General features: G+C 42.2%; 1 protein-coding gene across 1 annotated transcript in view; it reads right to left on the bottom strand.

Moving 5' to 3' along the window:
- The window catches only part of RCAN1 (regulator of calcineurin 1), a 103,342-nt gene extending 81,114 nt beyond the window's left edge, over window positions 1–22,228 (bottom strand). Inside the window, exon 1 of the mRNA XM_073231393.1 lies at window positions 21,893–22,228. Within this exon, the coding sequence (XP_073087494.1) occupies window positions 21,893–22,135 (243 nt within the window). The 5' untranslated portion in view covers window positions 22,136–22,228. The remainder of the gene's footprint in view (window positions 1–21,892) is intronic.
- Between the last annotated feature and the right edge of the window lie 2,326 nt (window positions 22,229–24,554).

The following is a 24,554-nucleotide window of genomic DNA, read 5'->3' as shown; positions in this document are numbered from 1 at the left end:
GTCTTAAAGGGACAGGGACCCCAATACTAGAGAAAAAGTGCAGCAAGACCGGTGAGCAGGTGCCTGAGGCCGGCGCCTGAGGACAAAGAAAATCATGTGTTTTTCTTTTTCTTTTTTTAAAAAAATTATTTAGTTAATTTTTGTTGTTGTTGTTGTTTTGGTTTGGCGAGTGCTTTTTGGAAGTCTTAAAGGGGAGGGCAGGACACTTAGTCGAGAGGCAGGGAATCTGGGGATCTCTGGGCACTTTAACCCCCTGGGCAGCAGGGAGCACAGAGGCCCCTTATGGAGATAAATAGCCTCCTGGCCACTCCCCCTCCAACAGGGCTCCACCATTTTGGATCAGCAGCCTGAGCCAGGCCACACCCAGAGCAACAGCGGAGATAAACTCCATAGCAGCCGGGCAGGAAGCAGAAGCCCTGTCTATGCGCAGTTGCCCAGCACAAGCCACTAGAGGTCGCTGTTCTCCCAGGAGAGGAAGGCCACAAACCAACAAGAAGGAAAGTTCTCCCAGCCGTCACTCATGCCAGCTCTGCAAACTATCTCTATCACCATGAAAAGGCAAAATTACAGGCAGACAAACATCACAGAGTCAACACCTGAGAAGGAGACAGACCTAACCAGTCTTCCTGAAAAAGAATTCAAAATAAAAATCATAAACATGCTGATGGAGATGCAGAGAAATATATAAGAGCTAAGGGATGAAGTCCAGAGGGAGATTACAGAAGCCTGGAAAGAGATTACAGAAGTAAAACAAACTCTGGAAGGATTTATAAGCAGAATGGATAAGATGCAAGAGGCCATTGATGGAATTGAAACCAGAGAACAGGAACGCATAGAAGCTGACATAGAGAGAGATAAAAGGATCTCCAGGAATGAAACAATATTTAGAGAACTGTGTGACCAATCCAAAGGGAACAATATCTGTATTATAGGGGTACCAGAAGAAGAAGAGGGAGGAAAAGGGACGGAAAGTATCTTGGAAGAAATAATTGCTGAAAACTTCCCCAAACTGGGGGAGGAAATAATCGAAAAGACCACGGAAATACACAGAACCCCCAACAGAAAGGACCCAAGGAGGACAACACCAAGACACATAATAATTAAAATGGCAAAGATCAAGGACAAGGAAAGAGTTTTAAAGGCAGCTAGAGAGAAAAAGGTCACCTAAAAAGGAAAACCCATCAGGCTATCATCAGACTTCTCGACAGAAACCCTACAGGCGAGAAGAGAATGGCAAGATATATTTAATACAATGAAACAGAAGGGCCTTGGACCAAGGATACTGTATCCAACACGACTATCATTTAAATATGATGGTGGGACTAAACAATTCCCAGGCAAGCAAAAGCTGAGGGAATTTGCTTCCCACAAATCACCTCTACAGGGCATCTTACAGGGACTGCTCTAGATGGGAGCACTCCTAAAAAGAGCACAGAACAAAACACCCAACATATGAAGAAAGGAGGAGGAGGAATAAGAAGGGAGAGAAGAAAAGAATCTCCAGACAGTGTATATAACAGCTCAATAAGCGAGCTAAGTTAGGCAGTAAGATACTAAAGAGGCTAACCTTGAACCTTTGGTAACCACGAATTTAAAGCCTGCAATGGCAATAAGTACATATCTCTCAATAGTCACCCTAAATGTAAATGGACTTAATGCACCAATCAAAAGACACAGAGTAATAGAATGGATAAAAAAGCAAGACCCATCTATATGCTGCTAACAAGAAACTCACCTCAAACCCAAAGACATGTACAGACTAAAAGTCAAGGGATGGAAAAACATATTTCAGGCAAACAACAGCAAAAAGAAAGCAGGGGTTGCAGTACTAATATCAGACAACATAGACTTCAAAACAAAGAAAGTAACAAGAGATAAAGAAGGACATTACATAATGCTAAAGGGCTCAGTCCAACAAGAGGATATAACCATTCTAAATATATATGCATCCAACACAGGAGCACCAGCATATGTGAAACAAATACTAACAGAACTAAAGGGGGAAATAGACTGCAGTGCATTCATTTTAGGAGACTTCAACACACCACTCACCCCAAAGGATAGATCCACCGGGCAGAAAATCAGTAAGGACACGGAGGCACTGAGCAACACAGTAGAGCAGATAGACCTAATACACATCTATAGAACTCTACATCCAAAAGCAACAGGATATACATTCTTCTCAAGAGCACATGGAACCTTCTCCAGAATAGACCACATACTAGCCCACAAAAAGAGCCTCAGCAAAATCCAAAATATTAAAATTCTACCAACCAATTTTTCAGACCACAAAGGTATAAAAGTAGAAATAAATTCTACAAAGAAAATAAAAAGGCTCACAAACACATGGAGGCTTAACAACAAGCTCCTAAATAATCAATGGATCAACGAACAAATTAAAATAGAGATCAAGGAATATATGGAAACAAATAACAACAACAATACAAAGCCTGAACTTCTGTGGGACGCAGTGAAAGCAGTCCTAAGAGGAAAGTATATAGCGATCCAGGCACAGTTGAAGAAGGAAGAACAATCTCAAATGAATAGTCTAACATCACAATTATCGAAATTGGAAAAAGAAGAACAAATGAGGCCTAAAGTCAGCAGAAGGAGGGACATAATAAAGATCAGAGAAGAAATAAACAAAATTGAGAAGAATAAAACAATAGCAAAAATCAATGAAACCAAGAGCTGGTTCTTTGAGAAAATAAACAAAGTAGATAAGCCTCTAGCCAAACTTATTAAGAGAAAAAAAGAATCAACACAAATCAACAGAATCAGAAATGAGAACGGAAAAATCAAAACAGACTCCACAGAAATACAAAGAATTATTAAAGACTACTATGAAAACCTATATGCCAACAAGCTGGAAAACCTAGAAGAGATGGACAACTTCCTAGAAAAATACAACCTTCCAAGACTGACCAAGGAAGAAGCACAAAAGTTAAACAAACCAATTACGAGCAAAGAAATTGAAACGGTAATCAAAAAACTACCCAAGAACAAAACCCCCGGGCCAGACGGATTTACCTCGGAATTTTAACAGACACACAGAGAAGAGATAATACCCATTCTCCTTAAAGTTTTTCAAAAAATAGAATAGGAGGGAATACTCCCAAACTCATTCTATGAAGCAAACATCACCCTAATACCAAAACCAGGCAAAGACCCCACCAAAAAAGAAAATTACAGACCAATATGCCTGATGAATGTAGATGCAAAAATACTCAATAAAATATTAGCAAACAGAATTCAACAGTATATCAAAAGGATCATACACCATGACCAAGTGGGATTCATCCCAGGCATGCAAGGATGGTACAACATTTGAAAATCCATCAACATCATCCACTACAACAACAAAAAGAAAGACAAAAACCACATGATCATCTCCATAGATGCTGAAAAAGCATTTGACAAAATTCAACATCCATTCATGATAAAAACTCTCAGCAAAATGGGAATAGAGGGCAAGTACCTCAACATAATAAAGGCCATTATGATAAACCCACAGCCAACACTACACTGGACAGCAAGAAGTTGAAAGCTTTTCCTCTGGAACTAGACAGGGATGCCCACTCTCCCCACTGTTATTTAACATAGTACTGGAGGTCCTAGGCACGGCAATCAGACAAAACAAAGAAATTCAAGGAATCCAGATCGGTAAAGAAGAACTTAAACTGTCACTATTTGCAGATGACATGATATTGTACATAAAAAACCCTAAAGACTTCACTCCAAAACTACTAGAACTGATATCGGAATACAGCAAAGTTGCAGGATACAAAATTAACACACAGAAATCTGTAGCTTTCCTATACACTAACAATGAACCAATAGAAAGAGAAATCAGGAAAACAACTCCATTCACAATTGCATCAAAAAGAATAAAATACCTAGGAATAAACCTAACCAAAGAAGTGAAAGACCTATACCCTGAAAACTACAAGTCACTCTTAAGAGAAATTAAAGGGGACACTAACAAATGGAAACTCATCCCATGCCCATGGCTAGGAAGAATCAATATCGTCAAAATGGCCATCCTGCCCAAAGCAATATACAGATTTGATGCAATCCCTATCAAATTACCAGCAATATTCTTCAACAAACTGGAACAAATAGTTCAAAAATTTATATGGAAACACCAAAGACCCCGAATAGCCAAAGCAATCCTGAGAAAGAAGAATAAAGTAGGGGGGATCTCACTCCCCCACTTCAAGCTCTACTACAACGCCATAGTAATCAAGACAATTTGGTACTGGCACAAGAACAGAGCCACAGACCAGTGGAACAGATTAGAGACTCCAGACATTAACCCAAACATATATGGTCAATTAATATTTGATAAAGGAGCCATGGACATATAATGGGGAAATGACAGTCTCTTCAACAGATGGTGCTGGCAAAACTGGACAGCTACATGTAGGAGAATCAAACTGGACCATTGTCTAACCCCATACACAAAAGTAAACTCAAAATGGATCAAAGACTTGAATGTAAGTCATGAAACCATAAAACTCTTAGAAAAAAACATAGGCAAAAACCTTTTAGACATAAACATGGGTGACCTCTTCTTGAACATATCTCCCCGGGCAAGGAAAACAACAGCAAAAATGAACAAGTGGGACTATATTAAGCTGAAAAGCTTCTGTACAGCAAAAGACACCATCAATAGAACAAAAAGGAACCCTACAGTATGGGAGGATATATTTGTAAATGACAGATCCGATAAAGGCTTGACGTCCAAAATATATAAAGAGCTCACACGCCTCAACAAACAAAAATCAAATAATCCAATTAAAAAATGGGCAGAGGAACTCAACAGACAGTACTCCAGAAAAGAAATACAGATGGCCAACAGACACATGAAAAGATGCTCCACATCGCTAATTATCAGAGAAATGCAAATTAAAACTACAATGAGATATCACCTCACACCAGTAAGGATGGCTGCCATCCAAAAGACAAACAACAACAAATGTTGGCGAGGCTGTGGAGAAAGGGGAACCCTCCTACATTGCTGTTGGGAATGTAAATTAATTCAACCATGTGGAAAGCAGTATGGAGGTTCATCAAAATGCTCAAAACAGACTTACCATTTGACCCAGGAATTCCACTCCTAGGAATTTACCCTAAGAACGCAGCCATCAAGTTTGAGAAAGACAGATGCACCCCTATGTTTATCGCAGCACTATTTACAATAGCCAGGAATTGGAAGCAACCTAAATGTCCATCGGTAGATGAATGGATAAAGAAGATGTGGTATATATACACAGTGAAATACTACTCAGCCATAAGAAGAGGGCAAATCCTACCATTTGCAGCAACATGGATGGACCTGGAGGGTAGTATGCTTGGTGAAATAAGCCAAGTGGAGAAAGAGAAATACCAAATGATTTGACTCATCTGTGGAGTATAAGAACAAAGGAAAAACTGAAGGAACAAAACAGCAGCGGAATCACAGAACCCAAGAATGGACTAACAGGTACCAAAGGGAAAGGGACTGGGGAGGATGGGTGGGTAGGGAGGGATAAGGGGGGGAAGAAGAGGGGTATTAAGATTAGCATGCATGGGGGGGAGGGAGAAATGGGAGGGCTGTACAAGACAGAGAAGAGAAGTAGTGATTCTACAACATTTTGCTATGCTGATGGGCAGTGACTGTAAAGGGGTTTATAGGGGGGACCTGGTATAGGGGAGAGCCTAGTAAACATAATATTCTTCATGTAAGTGTAGATTAAAGATTACAAAAAAAAAGAGAAAGGCGGATTACTCCCTGATAGGATAAAACTAACTGTAAATCAACGATTCATGCATGCTTTAAATATCCTTAATTTTGATCACTTAAAGGGTGTCAGATGATTGGCTATGGATGTACACTTTTCTGATAATATTCGTTTCTCTTAAAAAAAAAAAAAAGCAGTTCCTGTGTGGTGACCTCCAATGAGTTCTACACAATGGTATAAAGGGCATATCAAAGTGTGGGCAAAGGGTCTGTTTGTGTTTATACAAAGGATCAAAGCCTAATTTGGCTACCCAGAAAATGAACTAAGATAGGATATGAAGAAGAACTTCCAACATCAGCACTCTCTGGAAGAGTCATACCAGAAGATGATCATCAAAAAACCTCAGCAACAATCCAGGCAATGGTGCAGTTGTAGCTGCATTCATCCCACCGGTTCCTGGACTTGCCATGGGAATGAAGAAGGAGATATCTAAGCTGGCCTGTGCATACAGTAAAACAACAAATTTGACTGGATCTATACTGTTGGAACTCAACCAAGAATTAGGAGAAGTGCAAGTTGTAGCGCTCCAAAATCTTATGACTACAGACTATCTACTGTTAATAGAACATATGGGATGTGAACAGTTCCCAGGAATGGGTTGTTTTAATTTGTCTGATTTCTCTCAGACTGTTCAAGTTCAGTTGGACAATATCCACCATATCATAGATAAGTTTTCACAAATGCCTAGGGTGGCTAACTGGTTTTCTTGGTTTCACTGGAGATGGCTGGTAATTATAGGTCTGCTTTGGTTATGTAACTGTATTCCTATTATGTTAATGTGTGTATGTAATTTAATTAGTAATTTAAAACCTATACATGCTTAAGTTACTCTAGAAGAAGATATGTGAAAGAAATAATCAATCTTCTCATGTTATCTTCTGTCTGCTACTCCTATAGCTTTTCTTCTTCCTTCCTAATTACAACCCTTAAATAGAATTCGTGCCTCATATTGAATTTACCGAGTATCATAATTCTTCCAAGTGGTAAAGATACCTCAAGACAAATGCAGGGTATAGAAGCTACAGGGCATAAATCTGTAAAGAAGTAAAAAGCTAACCTTTTCAAACAATATTGCTTCTCTCTCACTTACCAACTTTACATTTCCCTGTATGGCCCTGGAAGATGACTGGTTCGCCAGAGATGGGTAAGATTCCTCAAGGGAGGAACAACCTAAGGCAGGCAGAGTCGCAGGGGGGCCATCAGGTGAGAAATTGGGGATCAACAGACGTGAGGCTTAGAACCTCACCCCCCCTGTTTTGAGAGAAATCTTCTACATCCGTGGTTGTTTTATTGCTCTTGTCTAGCTTGGATTAACACATAGTCTACAGGCACACACCTGATCATCTAAATTTGCTCTTACAGCACTAAACTATGTTTTCTACCTTTGTCTTGCATCTACCTACCACTTCAGCATTTTATTAAAACTAATAATAATAATAACAATAATAATAATGGAGAAATCAAACGAATATTCATATTTGACCTGATTGTTTATAGTTCATAATGTGTGATCAAAACCGAAAGTTTCTGTGATGACTGCCCTTGTACTGTTCACCATGTAAGAACTTATTCACTATGTAAGAATTTGTTCACCATGTAAGAACTTGTTCGTTATGCTTCAGAAGATTGGAGACTGACGAGAGTTAGGCTTGGGGTGGATTAATGATTGTACATTGAGCATTGAGTCCCCTATACAGAATTTTATTGTTGTTAACAACCATTTGGTGAATAAATATGAGAGATGCCCTCTCAAAAGAAAAAAAATACAGTGATTGGGTATGATGTTAATACACAGAAACAATTTTCTTTATACAAAAGTACAAGTAAGCATAATAGAAAAAGAGAGCTCAGGTTTTAATATATTTCTTAGTTTTACATAAAAATATTTATACCGAAGAATCTAAATCATGGATACAAAAAGAAAAAGGATCTATATGAAGAAGATGTCAAACCTGTATTGATGGGCCTAAATAAGTAGAACAACTTTATAGGACAGTAAGAGTCAGCGATGTCTATGTTCTCTTGGTAGCTCTACAAGTCCAAAGCAATCTCACTTAAAATAACACCAGGTTTGGTTGTTGCATTTTTATTTTCATTCTTTTGGTGGGACACGTAGGGCAGGGGATAGTTTGAGTGTGACAGAATGAGTGACTCTGAAGTTCATTCACAAAGACCGAGCAAATGAAATTGGCCAGCAAAGTAAATTCTGAAAGAGGAGAAAACAATTAAAATACCCCTTTTAATTGTTAAATAAGGCGAAAATGTAAGGCTTCAGTCATTACAATAGTATGAAGCTGGTTCTGGAATGGACGAAAAGATCAACAGAAGAGCCCTCATTTACATACATGTGCCCATTTAGGTGGTATTATAAATCTACAGGATTTGGAACTCAGAGGCAACATGCAAAAAAGAAAACCAGAAATGTAACACTTATTATTCCTTGCACAAAAATGGCCAGTGAACTAAAGTCAAACATCAAAAATAAGATGTGAAAGTACTAGAAGAAAACATACTCCTATACATCTTGGCTCAGGAAAGGCCTCTCCAGCCTGGAGGGAGGAAGGCAAAATTTCTACATCTGAACTAAAAATAAAAAGAATAAAAATTTCTCTGGGGTAAAAATGCCATAAAATCAAATGGCAAGCTAGGGGAAATTTCTCAATCTATATGCTGAAGTACCAATTTCCCTAATATACAAAAAACTCTTATAAATTCATAAGTACAGACCAAAATTTACCAGAAAAGTAGCAAAAGATACAAACTATCAATTTACAGAGAAAAAAATGACAATAAGCATAAAGATGGTCAACCTTCTCCTAATTAAGGAAAAGCAAATTAAAACAGAGATACCATTTTTCACTTATCAAAGATCTGGGCAATGATTTGAAATGATTTGTAGTTCTGTGTTTGGCAAGAATGTGGGGGAGAAGTAACTCTTACGCTTTGCAGCTGGTAATATAAATTAGTATAAATATTTTAGAAAGCAAATTGATGTATCTATCAAAATGCAAAATAACCATATTCTGACTCAGATATTCCACTTCTACACATGTACGTCACATATTTACACAAGTAAACAAAGATATGGGTATAACAATCCTGCTTGCAACATTATTTATAATAGGAAGAAAAAAACCTAGAAACAACCTAAATATCTATCAATAGGAATTGCTGGTTACATTATGTTATACTCTTATAATAATGGAACACCAGGCAATAATCAAAAGGGATGCACCAAGTCTAGTGGGAAGAAGTCCACAATATTTTAAAACGACAAGTAGCAAGTGATTATACATAGTATGAGAGTGTATAAATATATATAATTGCATATAATACGGTACATATTTAATTGCATTTATCTCTCTATATACCATACATATGTTTATACATGCATAGAACATGCATGAAAGAGTACACATAAAACTTGACAGAGATTATCTCTAAGAAACAGGTTAAGAGAAGAGGATGGGGGCTATGTAGTAAATGCTCTTTTTATTTTTATGGCTAAATATTACTGTTGTAATGAATTACTCTTCAAATCACACAACAGTCTAGACAATTGTAATAACCCATAGTTGGTATTCAGCAAATGATACTTGCTATGAGTTATGCTCCTGAGAAAGTTCTCCCAAATGCCATTACATACTCTTACACCAGCAGTGTGGAGCTAATGCAATGGTGGGTAACTTTTTTGCTAAACTCAGGTTGTAATGGCTGTGTTTCTGGCTACAAGGCTAGATAAGGGGTGAGTTACCTTGGACCAAAAAGCAGAGAACTGGCTCCAAGAACTAGAAGCCCAAATCATACCATGCTAAAACCCCTCACTCGAACCTTTAGTCCCCACTGGTGTGCAATCATCTGGAATTACTGTAACTGGGGACAGACTGGTCGGTGACATGCTGTTGCAGGATAATCTTCACATTTTTAAAGATTGTTTCATTTAATTAAAAGCACAGCAGGCCACTGAGTACTAAGCAGACACCATGCATTTCATGAAGGAAGGTCATCTTTGCTGGCATGATCTAACGGAAACCAGGGCAGCCTGCAGAGATAAGATCACAAGTTGATTTTGCCCTCTTAAGAGACGATTGGCAACGAATGACCAGCTACTTTCCATCAAGGGTGCTAGAGGCTGGATGATACAGTGGGTGGAGACTTAGCATATGACAAGGAATTTCTGAAAAGATCTGTGTGTCTCCAAAAAGTTTTCTAAGAACAAAAGACAAGAGAGGAAGGGAAGCGGAAGAGAGAGAAGAAAGATGGGAGGAAGAGAGGGAGGGGAAACCTCATCGGCAAACATGGCGTTTATTTTTCAATTATAGGAATTAAAAAAAATTTTGCTAGGAAGACTAGGATTTATCATCAGTAAAAATGGCTTTACAGTTTATAGTTCATGGTTTTTATATCTGTTATCTTATCGGAGAGATAAACTAGTGTTTAGTTTTTAAAGGTGTTTTCAATTTTGTAACAATGCTCATTTCCTGTTAGATTCTTTGCCTATGCATCTACACGTGATGCCAAGCCATGCTCCTCTTCTGCTATAACACATCTGACTGTAAATGTTCAGCAACATTTCAGTCTGTTAATTTCTTACACATATGCATGCATACACATTGCACATGACCACAATAATTTTAAAGCTGCAGTGCCATTTAATAATTTTAATTATTAAAAAGATAGTTTGTGCAATTTCTGGATGTGCCTAAGTTACTCCTGGAGAAATAGGTTAGTATTTAATGGACCTAAAACAGCAAGATTTTCATCTTTATGCTGGGCTTCTGCTTCTAGTGCTGCACAAATATTTATTAAGAGCCTGCTCTGTGGCAGACCCTGTCTAGGCACAGGATAAATAGTGGTGAGCAATATGGACACTATAATCTTTGCATTATAATAACAATTTTGATAAGCTGCTAATGTGAACTAAGCACTTACTACATACCTGGTATTATTCTTAGCCCTTTATTTATATGCTCTTTCTTTATCCTCAGAACCCTGTGAGGTATGTACTTTTATTATCCCATTTCACAGATACTGAAGCATAGAGAAGTTACTTGCCCAAGGCCACAGAGCCAGTTGCTGGCAGAGCAGGGATTTGAATTCAGGCTGACTTGGCACTGGGGCCCCCCTCCTAACCACTGCATCATACCACCTTAACATGAATAACTCCAAAGTAAGGTAGGAATTTGTCCACAAAGAAGGGTGGGCCCTCATGGGTAATATATGCACACATCCTCATTCATTTCCATTCTCGGCTGAACCATAAAAATAGGGTTAATAACAAGCAGCAAGAAAATTTGCAAGTATCTTATGATCTGTTAACTATTTCCCAATATAGTTGACACTGGAAAAATGTGGGGATTGGGGCACCCCCAACAGTCAAATATCCACATATAACTTTTGGGTCCCCAAAATTTAACTACTAATAGTCTATTGTTGATTTTATGGTAGTAAATGACTTAATATAGACTAGTATCTACATATATTTTACGCGTTCATGATATACCTAACTTTTTCTTAAAATTTTTGGTATCTCTAGGCTGCATGGTTCATCTGTAAGAGATTTCCCAGAATCCGTCCAGAAGCCAGAGCAGTACATAATTCTGGATACATCCGAGGACAGGGGCTCCCATGAGAGATAACATTCCCCTCCACGGGTCGGGTGAACTCTACTCCTGTACAAGCTTTGCCTTTTAAAAGTGATCTTTGTAGTAACCTAATATCTGAAGCCAGCTCTGAAAATTCCCCATAGCTCTGGAATAAAGTGTGTTTCATCTGAGTGACATCTCTGTATTCCTTTGTGCCCATCAGTTGAGTCACTGTCCACATGAATTGCAGTGAATCTGAGTATGGGGCAGAGGTCGCAAATCTGTGCCCAGATGGCTGGAGTAGGAGGGCTGTTCCTGTAGATAGTCCTTTCCCCACCCACCACTGTGTTTCCAGTTCTAACTGAAGGGGGCTGTTGCCCCACTCGCAGGAAAGGGTCCATTCAGGGGGATGGCTCTCACCCCCCTGGTTGTCTGCTAGGAGTGGGGAGGGTGTCTCTCCACTTTAAAGTTTCAACTACAAACTTCTCTTTATAATAGTGTCTTTTGTGGGACTTCTCCTTCCTGAAAATGCACTTTCTGGCTTAGATGCTTGAAATAAAGTCTAAGCCAGCTGCCAGACTCCACCACCGAACATACGTGAAGTTACTTCCCCCTGGTGGTGAGAGCTGGTGTTTTAAACAGCATCAGACTAGCTCTCAAGGCAAAGCTTTCTGTGCTTCTTCAACGAGGGGGGGGGGGGCGTTCAGAGACCCCCTGCGGTTTGGCAGCCCCACCCCCACCCCCAGGCGGGGCGCTGGGGCCGGTCTTGCCCGTTGTGGCTGACTTGACAGTAGATGATTTTCTCGCTGTTTGCATGTTCTGGGTTATCTTGGGCACAGTGGGGGTGTGTAACAGGGGAGGATTAAATGAGCAGTATAAAAACCAGTGGGCTGGGAGAAAGGCGACCTACGATAAAGTTCTAGTTCTGCCAATATCTAGGGGGCACCTGAGGCAACGTCATCAGCTCTGAGCCTTGATTCCTCCTTGGAGAAATGCAAGACTTAGGCCTGAGAGTCCTTCCTGCTCTGATTCTGTGACAATGTGACAGCATCCAGAGTCAGCTACCCAGTTGACATGGGTTCTGGGGGTTGATTAGCTTTGCAAAGGAGAAGTCTTCCTCCATAAAGTGGGCAAATACAGTATTTACCTTAGAAGACTGTAAGAAGGATTAAGTAAAATGATGTACATAAAGTATTTGGCACAAGTAGATAGGGTGCTTGTAATCTATTGTAATTTTACTTACATATAATTGCTAATTACATAACTTATCATCCAAACTTAAGGATAAAAGAAGGTGCTACTAATAAATTTCCATGGACAAACTGGGACATACTGTCATTCCATCAATAATAGCCATCAGGAGATCTGGAAAAGTCCCCAATAATCAAGACTTAAAAAAAGAAGTGTCACTCAAAGGTTCTGGCTTATGAGGCTCTATCTTTGGTAACTGGACAGAATCATTATGGGGTCAGTAAACTTTCTCTGACACAGGTCCCTGTGGATTAATCCTATGTAAATTTCCAAGGCCAATTAAAGACCTTAATGTTTAAGACTTAATTAAAGACTTAATGTTTAAGTGGCCGAAATTTAATTTCCTCTCTAGCTACAAACTAGTAGACAGGCTGCCCCTTGACACATGCAGGATAGAACAGGAGCATGGGTCTGAAGGAAACGAGGGTATGTCACCCCAACATGCATCCCTCTGACATAAGTTATTTTGGGCTGAAGGCAATTAAGAGGCTGCACATGCAAGAAAAACTCTTTCTTCCTCTCCCCATTTTCTGCCTAAAGGCAGGATATAAATTCTCCTTTTACTGGAGATGACTCTAGGCTCTTATCAGCAGAGAAATGGTACCAGAGGCACCTGCAAACAAACCCTACCCCATTAGTTTCCTCCCACATATTTACCTTCCCACACTTCGCTGCTGCTTGGAGGCCTAACACTGCTGTCCTCCGCCCTGTCATTCCTCTGCAAATGTGTTCTTTGTTGAAGAGATTTTATAAGCCGAGTTCTAAGCCTCCGCTTTGAGTTATGTTTTGCTAAGGTATCTCCCATGTGATATGGGCGCTCCATGCATTCAGAGCTGTGTGTATTTCTCTTGTTAATCTGGCTTTTTATTACAGAGCTACAGCTGTAAACACAGGAGGGCAGAGATGAGGTTCAGTCTCCCCTGGAAAGCTGGATGGATGAGAACTAGTATCATACTGGAGAATTCTCTTCCTGAGCAAATTCTTACTTAGAAGAACCTGATGTAACATGTGGGGGTGCAAGCGAGCAAGGGGCAAAGGGGCCAAATCACACTGTTAGAGGAGTACAGAGCCATGTTGTTTTGAGAGCCAGAAATGACCTCACAAAAATTATCCAATTGACCCTGCTCATTTTATTAAGGTCAGGTTGAATGACTTGCCCAAGGGCATGTGGTTTATTAGGGATCTAAGCTCTTTGGTTATATTTTCCTAACACACACAATAGAAAACTAACCATTTCATGTCTTCCCTGCAGGCCTGTGAGCCCCGTGAATGGAGGGGAGGGATCTGTGACTCACCAAGGGCTGGATCCAGGCCTGTGCCCCCTCACACTGACCTCACCATCACCACCGCGTGGGAGGCACTGCCTACATCTGTAACAGAGGCCAGGCTCAGCGAGATTGACTGACTCACTGGGGTCGCACAGCTGGTATTACAACCAGCACAGAGCTCAGAACATAGCAGGCACCCAATAAATATTTGTTGAATAAATGAATGAGTGAACAAGTGAAGTGATGGAGCCAGGATTCAAATCTGGGTGTGCCCCAGTGCCCAGGCACTGCCTTCTGCTTGAACACAAGAATATCATCAAGGCTGCCATCATGAACCATAAGCATTCAAATACATCCATTAAATAGAAATAAATGGCTGAAAGAATAATAGAATTGTAAATCATCTGAACCTCAGTTTTCTGTGTATAAAAATACTTTCTTCACAGACTTGTCTTAGAGTTTAAATAAGATGTGAAAGATATGAAAAAGTCATGTGCATTACTGAATACTGTTAAGACAAGTGCAGCACAGGCTTTGGAGTGACTAAAACTAGCTTTAAATCATAGCACCAGCACTTACTTGGGACGTGGGACAGGTTACTTGGCCTCCTCTGGCCTCCTTCCAGAATCTGTTGAATGGAGATGATAATAGTACCTATTTCATTGAGTTCTTGTAGAAAGTTGAAATGATACATATTACATATCAAGCAGTTCACGTTAATGAATGAAAACTATTTTATTATCTTTTAATATAAAGCAGAAAGCTTAAAAAAATAAAAGATCATAAAGTAAAACAAGCTATTGTTATGTTAAGTGAAAAAACCCCAAAATTTAGCTATCTGAATTGAATGACATTTTTGTCTTTTAATTCTGAATTCAGGCCAACCTCAAATACCTCTTCCTACGGTGTTAATTATGACCACACATGGGAATTTCATACTGCACCTGCTGAAATTAGTAATGAAAGGAAAAGTACTGAACCTTCCCAACATAAACAGGTTTAGTTGCCAAGCTCTTCTTTCAGAAATGTGGTGGCAAACAGCTTTTGACACTTCAGAAACTTAATAACCTACCAATAATCCTATCAATGAGGTATTTGAAGTTGTGGAATCTAAAACTGTGTTTTTTTATAGAGCTGAAGCTAAAAAATAAATGCTATTAGAAAATACCTTAATAAATATTTCTGGCCATTAAGTTTTCCAAAAAGTTGCAAAAGTTTACAAAGAAAAAAATGTACTCCTAAATAGCTACTGTGTTAGGCAGCCTGGGAGATGGCCCCAAGGATCTCCAGCTGCTGGTATACATGCCTCAGAGTAAGCCCCCGACTCCCTTGCAGGTGAGCTGCACTTATTGATTCACTTCTAATGAACAGAATACTGCAAAAGTGGGATATCACTCTGACATTAGGCTTGTGAATTCCATTCCTCTCACATGCCATTCCTTGCTTGCCCTGAGGAAAGCCAGCTGCTGTGTTGGGAGCTGCCCTACAGAGAGGCCTGTGTGGCAAGAAAATGAGAGAGGCCTTGGCGACCAGCCACCAAGGGACTGAGGCCCTCAGTCTAACAACCCACCAGAAACACAATCCCACCACCAACCATGTGAGTGAGTCTGGAAGTACTAGGCCTTCAGTTGATCCTTCAGATGAGACCACAGCTGATACTTTATTGCAGACTTTAAGGCAGGGGCACCAAGCTAAGCCATCCCTGGATTCCTGACCCACATAAACTGTGAGATAATAAACATTTGTTTTTTTAAACCACTAAGTTTTGAGTTAGTTACACTGTAATAGATAATTAATACTCTAAATTCTACTGTATGTTTACTATGTCCTGGTTACTATGACAAGCATTTTATATATATCATAAGATGTAAGCACTAATGCTACTCCAATTTTACATGCAGGGGAAAGTAAGGCACAGTAGGATAAACAGCTTCTTCAGAGCCACACTGCGTAAGTGGCAGAAGCATGCTTAGGATCCATACGCTTAGCCATTATGTAGTACTGCTTCCTCATACATTTCAGTGGGGAGTGTGAGCACAATAAACAGTTACATCTTTAGAGGTTAGAAAGTAAATAAAACCATTGTATAGCAACTAAATGAAAAAGAGTAAAGAATGTCTACAATGACTGAAATTTGTACAATATGAAGCCAACCCTTTCCACAGCATCCGACTTTGAGTTAGTGTAACTACTATTTTCATGATGTTGTGTTTTGAAAATGTTTGTTTTGCCTAAGAAGGACAGAAGAGCTATTTTTACTTCCTATTGCCGTGGCATGGCCTGTCAATGCTCAGAGAACACATGTAGTTGTTTACCATCTCATTAACTGTCAGCATTCCCATAGTTTGATGGTGACTAATATTCACAGAGAAACATACTCTCTCTCATGACCAAATTCTATTTCAAATGACTGGCACTCCCCCACAGCTAACAATTGTGCACAGACAACCGAGGAGCCCATCTCTCCCCCACCTCAGCACATACTGATGCATGTGCTGGGAGCTGAATGGGAGTGGTGCCATCACAGAACAGGGCAAACAGGCCCCTCAGTAACATGTATGACAAACAGTGGACTGTGTCACCTGATGACACTTTTAAAAAGAAAAAAAGAATATAGCCCGAAACACTGGAATCACCCTCTGCTTTAGCTGTGCTGTTCTATCAAAGATTTTTTTTTCCTTATATAACTATCTTGGGGCTTGAACATCTCTAATTGCAGACAATAGCATTTAAAGCTACTGCTCAAAATGCTCTGAGCAATGGATGGTGGTGGCAGACTAAGCTGAAAAGGAAACCTAATGCTTCCCAGGGCGTGGAGTAGTGAGGAGGAATCAGAGGAACCTCACGGGTGCAAAGAAATATGTGGCTGATTTGAGTCAGAAATTCTAAAACTAGGGAAGTAGTAGATAACTTCTAAAATAAACTTTGCATGTATATAGCACATAGATTTTCTTTTTACATACAACATTCTGAACATTCCCAAATAAATTAAACCATACAAAACTGGTTTAATATCTCTGCTTTTGAAGAGGTTTAAGAGAAAATTTAAAGCTTAATTAAGTCTGAGAAACTGCATGCCTATGACTCTAGCGTGAAAAGCGAAAATGGCCTAAAGATGCCTGGATTTTACACTGTAATGAAGGGTAGTTTTTACTATCCACTGGAATGGCACATTTTACAGCATGTTGCCTGGACTGACTTGTAATAGGAACAGGCAGAAACACAGCCAAGTATATACAACCTCCTCATGAGTGGAAACTATGCACATCAGTTATGCCACCAGAGATCTTAAAGTCATTTTGATCATCAAATTACTATTGAATGATATCTTGGGAGGGTAAGTCTGGGATCTGACATTTGGGTGGACAGTAAGGGGCAGCATGAGAGGGATGTACGCAAAGGCCAAGGGCCCCAGGTTAAAGTAAATGCTCTTATCTCCTGAGTTACCTGCCCAGGGCTGAGGCTGTAGGGGGCTGACAAGCAGTCAGCCTGCTCTCCAGCTACAAGGTCAAATGCCACTTAGGAGGCAGGTGCCAGACCAAGAGCCTGACTCCCATTTGAGACTCAAGGAAATCAAGGCACAGATCTGCCTCAAAATGGAACCCGATCGTCAAGTCAATGGTCTTTTCATAGTACAGCAGTGCCTCTGGTCAGACAAAACCCTCTCTGGCTTGGACAATGGTTCTTAACCTTGACTCTCAACTGGAACCACCTGGGGAGCTTTCCAGGGGTTTCCCAGCCCCTGAGACTGGAAGTGATCTGGAACAGGCTGGGCAGGGGAGTTCTTAAAGCTCCTCAGGGATGCTAATGTGCAGCTAAAGTACAAACTGCTCAGGGGTCTTCACTGACACAAAGAACTCAGACATCCTCAAATCCCTCTTATGTCTATCAGACTATTTCATGTTATTAAAAAAAAGTCATGGCAGTATCACAAATCTGAAGGGGGCCTTTGTTTTAAGAAAAGTGAGTTTATTCACTAGAGAAGAGTAAATTCTTCTGTGATTAGCATTTTCTGACTTAGCCTTCAGGCAAAGCTTCATTAATCAAATATATATTCATGTTTCATGAATATGAAACAAAAAATATGACAGCAGAAAAAATTATATTTATTTCCATTACTGTATTGAACTACATTAACTGACTTGGAAACTAAAGAATATTATTTCAGAACTCTCAAACTTCTGGTTAGCTTCGTGATAACTGAGTAAACTCTTATTCTAGGGAACCAACGAACCACTGCAAGCAATCCCATGTCACATGCAGGCACTGGTTCAGACATTGCTGGGCTTGCTCAGTTAGAAGAAAGGTTTCCAAAAGAGTATGGTGATGGAATATGCTAGGCAAATGTCTGCAGCACACAAAAAAATCATATTTTAATAAAAATTTTCATTCATTTGTAATGGTATGAATCCAATAACAGTACTTGAAATTAATGATACAATCTCAGTTATTTATTAGATAAACATTTACTGAACATATTCATTATAAGTTTATATTAGTGATGACCCAGCTAACAAAAACAAATTTTACCTATCAGACCCCACTGTTACAGCTAGAAAGATGGCTTCCAAGGTAAATTGCCAAATTAATCGGTAGTCCAGGTCAATTTCTTTCTTTACTTTAAGACTAAGTTTAGAGAAAAATATGAACACATGTAAAGAAGTTTGACAGTCTTTTTCCTTCACACTCTCTGCCATGGTCTGAGTGTTTGTGTTCCCACCAAATTCATATGTTGACATCTTAACCTTCAAACGTGAAGGTACTGTCAGGAGGGGCCTTTGGGAGGAGATTAGGTCATGAGGGTGGGACCCTCACAGTGGGATTAGTGTCCTGATCAGAAATTCCCCCCCACACACAACTTCCTCACCCCTTCTACAGGGAAAAAGACACCTGAGAAGTCTGCAACCTGTAAGAGGCCCACCCGACCATGCTGGCCTACAGAACTGGGAGAGAAATGCCTGTTGTTTATAAGCTACCCAGTCGGTGGTGTTTGCTGCCCTGACGGGCTGAGACACCATCACTCACCCAGGTGACCCTCCAGCAGACTGATTAAGGAGAAGGGAGGCCAGACCACCAGCCCAGGGACTTCTGTCAGCAGTGCTGCCAGTGAGCCACCTATTCAAGTGTCAGACACCCGCAACCTGAAGTGGAATCACATTCTCGTTACACCACCAAAGGTGACACACCAGCCTTAAGGAAGAATGGCCTTTACAATAATAACACTGTCAGACTGAAACCTCAGAAGCCTCATCTTCCCACCGTGAAGGATGGTTTTAGCTAAATAACAAACTATAGTTCACAGAAAGGCGTCCCAAAGGCCTGCAGTGATTTCTGATCTCATTGCCTTGTTTCACAGAGCTGTTTGCCTTCAGTGGCTGGAACTCCCTTAGCCCAGTGGGTTTTTGTGTTTTTGCTGATTGTTTTACATCTTGCAGGACCCTATGGATGGGCAACCAAGGAACCAAGTTCCCCTGCCCCCATTCTGAAGCTCCTGACCCTCCCAGAGGAGAGGCTCAGTCCTCTTCCTCCATCTCCAGCACCACCACCCAAGTCTGAACACTTCCATAGCCCCCAAGATAGCTGAAGTCAAGAGCCTTCTACAGGCCCTCCTTGCTTCCTCTCTTATCCACCCAACGTCCTTCCCCAAAAGACATTCTCCAACCAGCTTTGCAATTAGAATAACATCTAAATCCCTACAGGGCTTCCAAGGCCCCTCACTGATTACCTCTCACTACCCAGCAGGCAGCTTTGCGCCCTGTGAATGCACAGCTTATTCCTGCACAGGAGCTTGTGCATTTGCTATTCCCTCTGCCTGGAGGCTAGCCACACAAATCCGTACCAGGAGCTTCTTTCTGTCAGCCAAGGCCAAGCTGTGCAGACAAGCCTTCTGGGGCCACTCAATCTAAAGCCCTCTTTACCACACCCTGAGTCACATCTCAATTCTGTATTTTTTCGTGTGCAGCTGCTGCTAGGCAGCTCCTCTGCTAGGGTTCTAGCAATACTACATTCTCCCCTCCAGCCCACACCCCTTGTGATTGCCTCAGTCCTGCCCCCAATGAATGGGTTCTTCATTAAAACCTCTTGAACCCTACAGTGTCCCTGTTAGGACCCGATTGATACTACTACCCAGCCCATCTCCCCTCCTTGGTCACCCTCTATCACATTATCCTGTTGTATTTTCTCCACTGCACTTATTCCTACTCTGAAATTACCTTGTTCACTTAACTGCCTATTGTTTTCTCCTCACCACTAGAACAGAAGCTCATAATGTTCAAATCTCTATCCACTGTGCCTGAAACAGTGCTGGGAGCATGTAAGCATTCAATAAACACCTAAAGAAAGGTGAATGAATGAATGCTAGTCCACTGTCTCTGCTCAAAACATGACCTTGTTATTAAGACCTTCCATGATCCTCTTAATGTAAAACTACAACCTTCCTGCCCTCCTAGACTGTCACTCCCTCTGGGGGACAAAAAAGTCAGCCCTGAAGGCAGGAACGTTGTTTTACTCACTGATGGGCCTGCAGAGCCTACAACAATGCCTGGCCCACAGTAGTCTCAATAAACATTTGTTAAAATGAATAGCTAGTGTGCAAAATTTCATACAAAGCAATTTCAGGATTGTCCCCAACACTTACTGGGAAGACTATAGAACAATGAATTGTTAGACACCCCAGCATCATCACAGACTTACATGACCTGACCTTGTTCCATTAGAAAGAGCCTAGGCCCCCCTAAGATAGAAACTTGAAATGCTGGCTAGACCTGGGCCTCAGTAAGATGAGTTTGACCCCGGATTTTTGACAATCATTGCTTTAGAAAGCATGCACAGAAGCTTACCTAAGCAAGCAGACATTGCAATCATTTCTGAAAGTAGATGGGGATATGAATTATAAATAAATGGGCACCACTCTTGGTTCCATAGTGGTGTTCCTCTTGGCTGCACACTTCAACTACAGTTCATTGACAGTATTTGCAGACCCAGAGCCAAGCCCAGAAAGCGTCACTTTTTTTGATAGCTGCTCTCTGAATGAGGCGTATCTCTCAAAGACAGGCTTTATCCTGCAACGCCTACATTGTCCAAATTTATTCTGCACATTAATTGCAGATTTGAAATAAATTCCTTCTCTCCATCATCACCATTCTACTCATATTTGGCCCCTCAGCTTCAAAGTATTTAAAATGGCTTGGAAAGTTAAAAAGAAAAAAAAAACAACTCCCAATGTACTCAGTGTCCCCGGTGGTGGCATGTCACCCCTTCTGAGATCAAAATTCTTGACTAAATATCCTAAAGGCCTAGAAAATGGGCCCCTTTCCCCCAACACCATTCAACCAAAACTGGCCAACCGGAGGATAATGAGCAACCACGAATCTTCACCCAAACATTGGCTTTTCTTCCAATAGTGCAGATTAAGAATGCAGGACGTCGTACTATTTATGGGCAGCGAATCAAGTCGCCGTTCAATGTCTGTTTCCTTATCCCTGTGAATGGGGCGAGACCCACTCCCACCCCCAATCCCCCTCAAATGAGTAAATGCAGGGCAGTAAACGCCCCAGAGGCGGCGGTGCAGAGCTCCTGGCCACTCCGGGTGCTAATTCATCCCTTGACTGTCTCCTACTTAGTCCCCCTCCCTGCCCGAATAGACAACGGGGCAGGGGCGTCGCTGGGAGACGGTTACCAGCCCTGATCAAAGGCCAGGCGCTCCCCTCGGGCGGGCTGCGCAGGCGTCCGGGCAGGTGCTCTGGCATCGGGACCCCGGGGAGCGCGCCCCCGCCCCAGCCGAGGCTCCCACCCAATCCGGATTGGAGGGGTACCCGCGGCGGGGCGGCCGGGGACGTCGCTGCGTCCCCGGCGGTCGCCTCTGCGCTCCGCCGGCGGCCCGGGCTGGAGAAGCTGCCTTGGGCCGGCCGGGACCGAGGCGCTGCGCTGCGCCCCGCGCCGCGCCGCCTCCTCTGGGCAACAAGTGTCCGCCCGCCTCCCGACGGCCCGCCCGGCCCGGGCTCACCCGGCACAGGCCGTCCACGAACACGCGCGGGTCCAGGTGGCAGGCGATGGTGGCGCTGGGCAGGTCCTGCAGGTCCACCTCCTCCATCGCACAGTCGATGAAGCTCCAGTCGCCGCCGCCCTCGTCGGCCTCGGCTGCCCCCGAGAACGGCGCGAAGGGTCGCAGGGTGGCCCCGGGCCGCGCTCGCGCTTCAGCCGCGTCGGCCGCTTCCCGGAGCGGGGACCCGGCCGCGCCGTCCTCCATCCCCGCGCCCGCGCGTCCCCGCCGGCTGAGCCGGGCTCGCGCGCGGGAGCCCGGCGCTCTCCCGTCCGCCGGCTCCGGTTAACCCCTTCGGGCTCGCGTCGCCGGCCGCCGCGGTCACCAAGGCTCCGGAGACGCGGCCTCCGGCGCCGTTCCCGCGCGCCCAGCGCGGGGCGGAGCTCGGGAAGCCTCAGCGGAGGAGGGCCCTTTAAGGCCGGCCTCCGCAGTGTTGTTGTCTCCCGCCCTCCCAGGAAACAAAGCCAATAAGAGAAAGAGATTATTTTTACGTCATCCCTATTCGGCCGCCTTCAGCCTGAAGCCCTGGGGTGGCCCTGTTTGTTACGGGCAGGGGCCTGTTCAGCCGGTTCCGCTTTTCTGAGGACTGGTGCCGGCTGAATGGCGCGAGATGGGGTCTGGGGCGCCCGGATGGTAGCCGCAGAGGCCTCGCTTCTGTGGTTCCCATGCGTGACACCTTGAGGCACCTACGTCAACTTGTGGGAATTTAAGCGTGATCCATCCAGTGCTGCCTTCGACTCGGTGGCCATTGCAACGGGTTAGACGCTTACCGTGTATTATCACATAGAGTCGCAAATAAAGATTGAATTAGACCATGACGATACCTTGCTTCCGTCATACTTCAGCTTATTAGTCATTATATCATTTTTCGATATTTATATAATCTGAAGTAATTTTTTGAATTTCAGTATATGCTGTGTGCAATAGCAGATAACAAAAGAAGGAAAACATTGGTCCTTGCCTTTGGGGAGTTTACAGAAGGAAAGCTGAGGTCCTCAAATAAAAGTAACTTTTCCCCCTCTCTTCCTGCAAAACAGAATTCCTTCACCATGTAGGACAAGTGGTACCATGAAAACTCGGTTCTGAATTTCCGTTTTGTCGTTAATTACTTGGACAATTTGCCTGAATTTGTGGCTTCATCTGAAAAATGAGGTCATATATGGTAAGAATTCAGTAAGCATCCAATAAATGGCAGCTCTGTTAATGTGTACAGTTCTTAAAACGTGAAATTAGGCCTGTATTTTTTCTCAAAGTTGGCTTATCCTAATTTAGTAAGAACTGTTAACTGATTGTAATAAAAAGTATATCCAGTAGCAGGTGAGATTTATTCAGAATATGCCATGTGCTGTGGTTGCTATTCTGACAATCTTAGGGCAGTTAAGGGCCCATTGGGAGCTTAAATCTGAGGAGAGTAATATGCATGCAGAGATGACTCATAAAATAAAATGTGAAGTGAGAATCTGGAGAAACCAGAACCATCCTACATTGCTGGTGGGAATGTAAAACAGTGCAGCTACTTTGGAAAAACGGTTTAGCAGTTCCTCAGAAAGTTAGAGTTACACATGACCAGGTAATTCCTGTCCTAGGTATAAACCTAAGAGAAGTGAAACAAAATGTCCACACAAAAACCAATACTCGAAGGTTGGTTGGTATCATCATTATTCACAATAGCCATAAGTGGAAATAACCCAAATGTTCATCAGCTGATGATCAGGTAGCCAGACATACATCCATTCATTGGAGCATTATTCAACGTAAAAGGAATGAAGTCTGACACCTGCTACAATATGATGAACCTCAAAAACATTGTGCTAAGTGAAGCCAGTCACAAAAGGCCACATATTATATTATTCCATTTCTATGAAACATCCAGAATAGGCAAATCCATAGAGATGGAAAGTAAATTAGTGATTGCCAGAGCTTGGTCGGGGAGAGAAGTGCAGTGACCACTAAAGGGTATGGCTTTCTTTTTGGGGTGAAGAAAATGTTCTAAAATTGGATTGTGGTGATCTTGGCACAACTCCACAAATGTCCTAAAAGTCACTGAATTGTATTTTAAAGGGTGAATTGTATGGTATGTGAATTATATCTCAGTAAAGTTGGTATTTACAAATAAGAGACTGTGATAAAGGTCACAAGAAGCTAGATGAATGGAGGCAGAGTGAATGATATTGCAGAATCAAAAACTCTGTAAACTCAAGCCCACATTCTGAAAAGGGTACCAGAGGGGAGAGGTACCAGTTTTGGAAAACTGTGCCCTGCTGACCCTCTGCTGGCAGGGTCCACGGCATCACCATCCTCAGACAGTACACAGGCTCTTTCAGTACTGGCTTCCCCTAAGCTGCTTCCAGCTTGCAGTGGGCCATGAGGGCAAAGTGTGTGAGGGGAAGGAAAACACCAGCAAAGCAGAAACCTGAAATGCACACCGAGCAGGCTGTCACAGGGGGCTAGCTTCTGAGCTCGGAGAGGAAGGAACAAATTCAAACAGGCAGCTGGTACAAAGGTACGTGTAATTGACTTTGGGCCACAGCTAGCCATTACTAAGACATAAAGTCACACATTGTTCCTAAAGGGACTTTGGATTCCCGCTCCTGTGTCTCTCCTTTCCCTCTCCAGGCAGCAAATT

This window comes from Manis javanica, chromosome 3 (genome assembly GCF_040802235.1).
Source record: "Manis javanica isolate MJ-LG chromosome 3, MJ_LKY, whole genome shotgun sequence".
NCBI lineage: Eukaryota > Metazoa > Chordata > Mammalia > Pholidota > Manidae > Manis > Manis javanica.
This window is presented reverse-complemented; position numbering and strand designations above follow the sequence as displayed.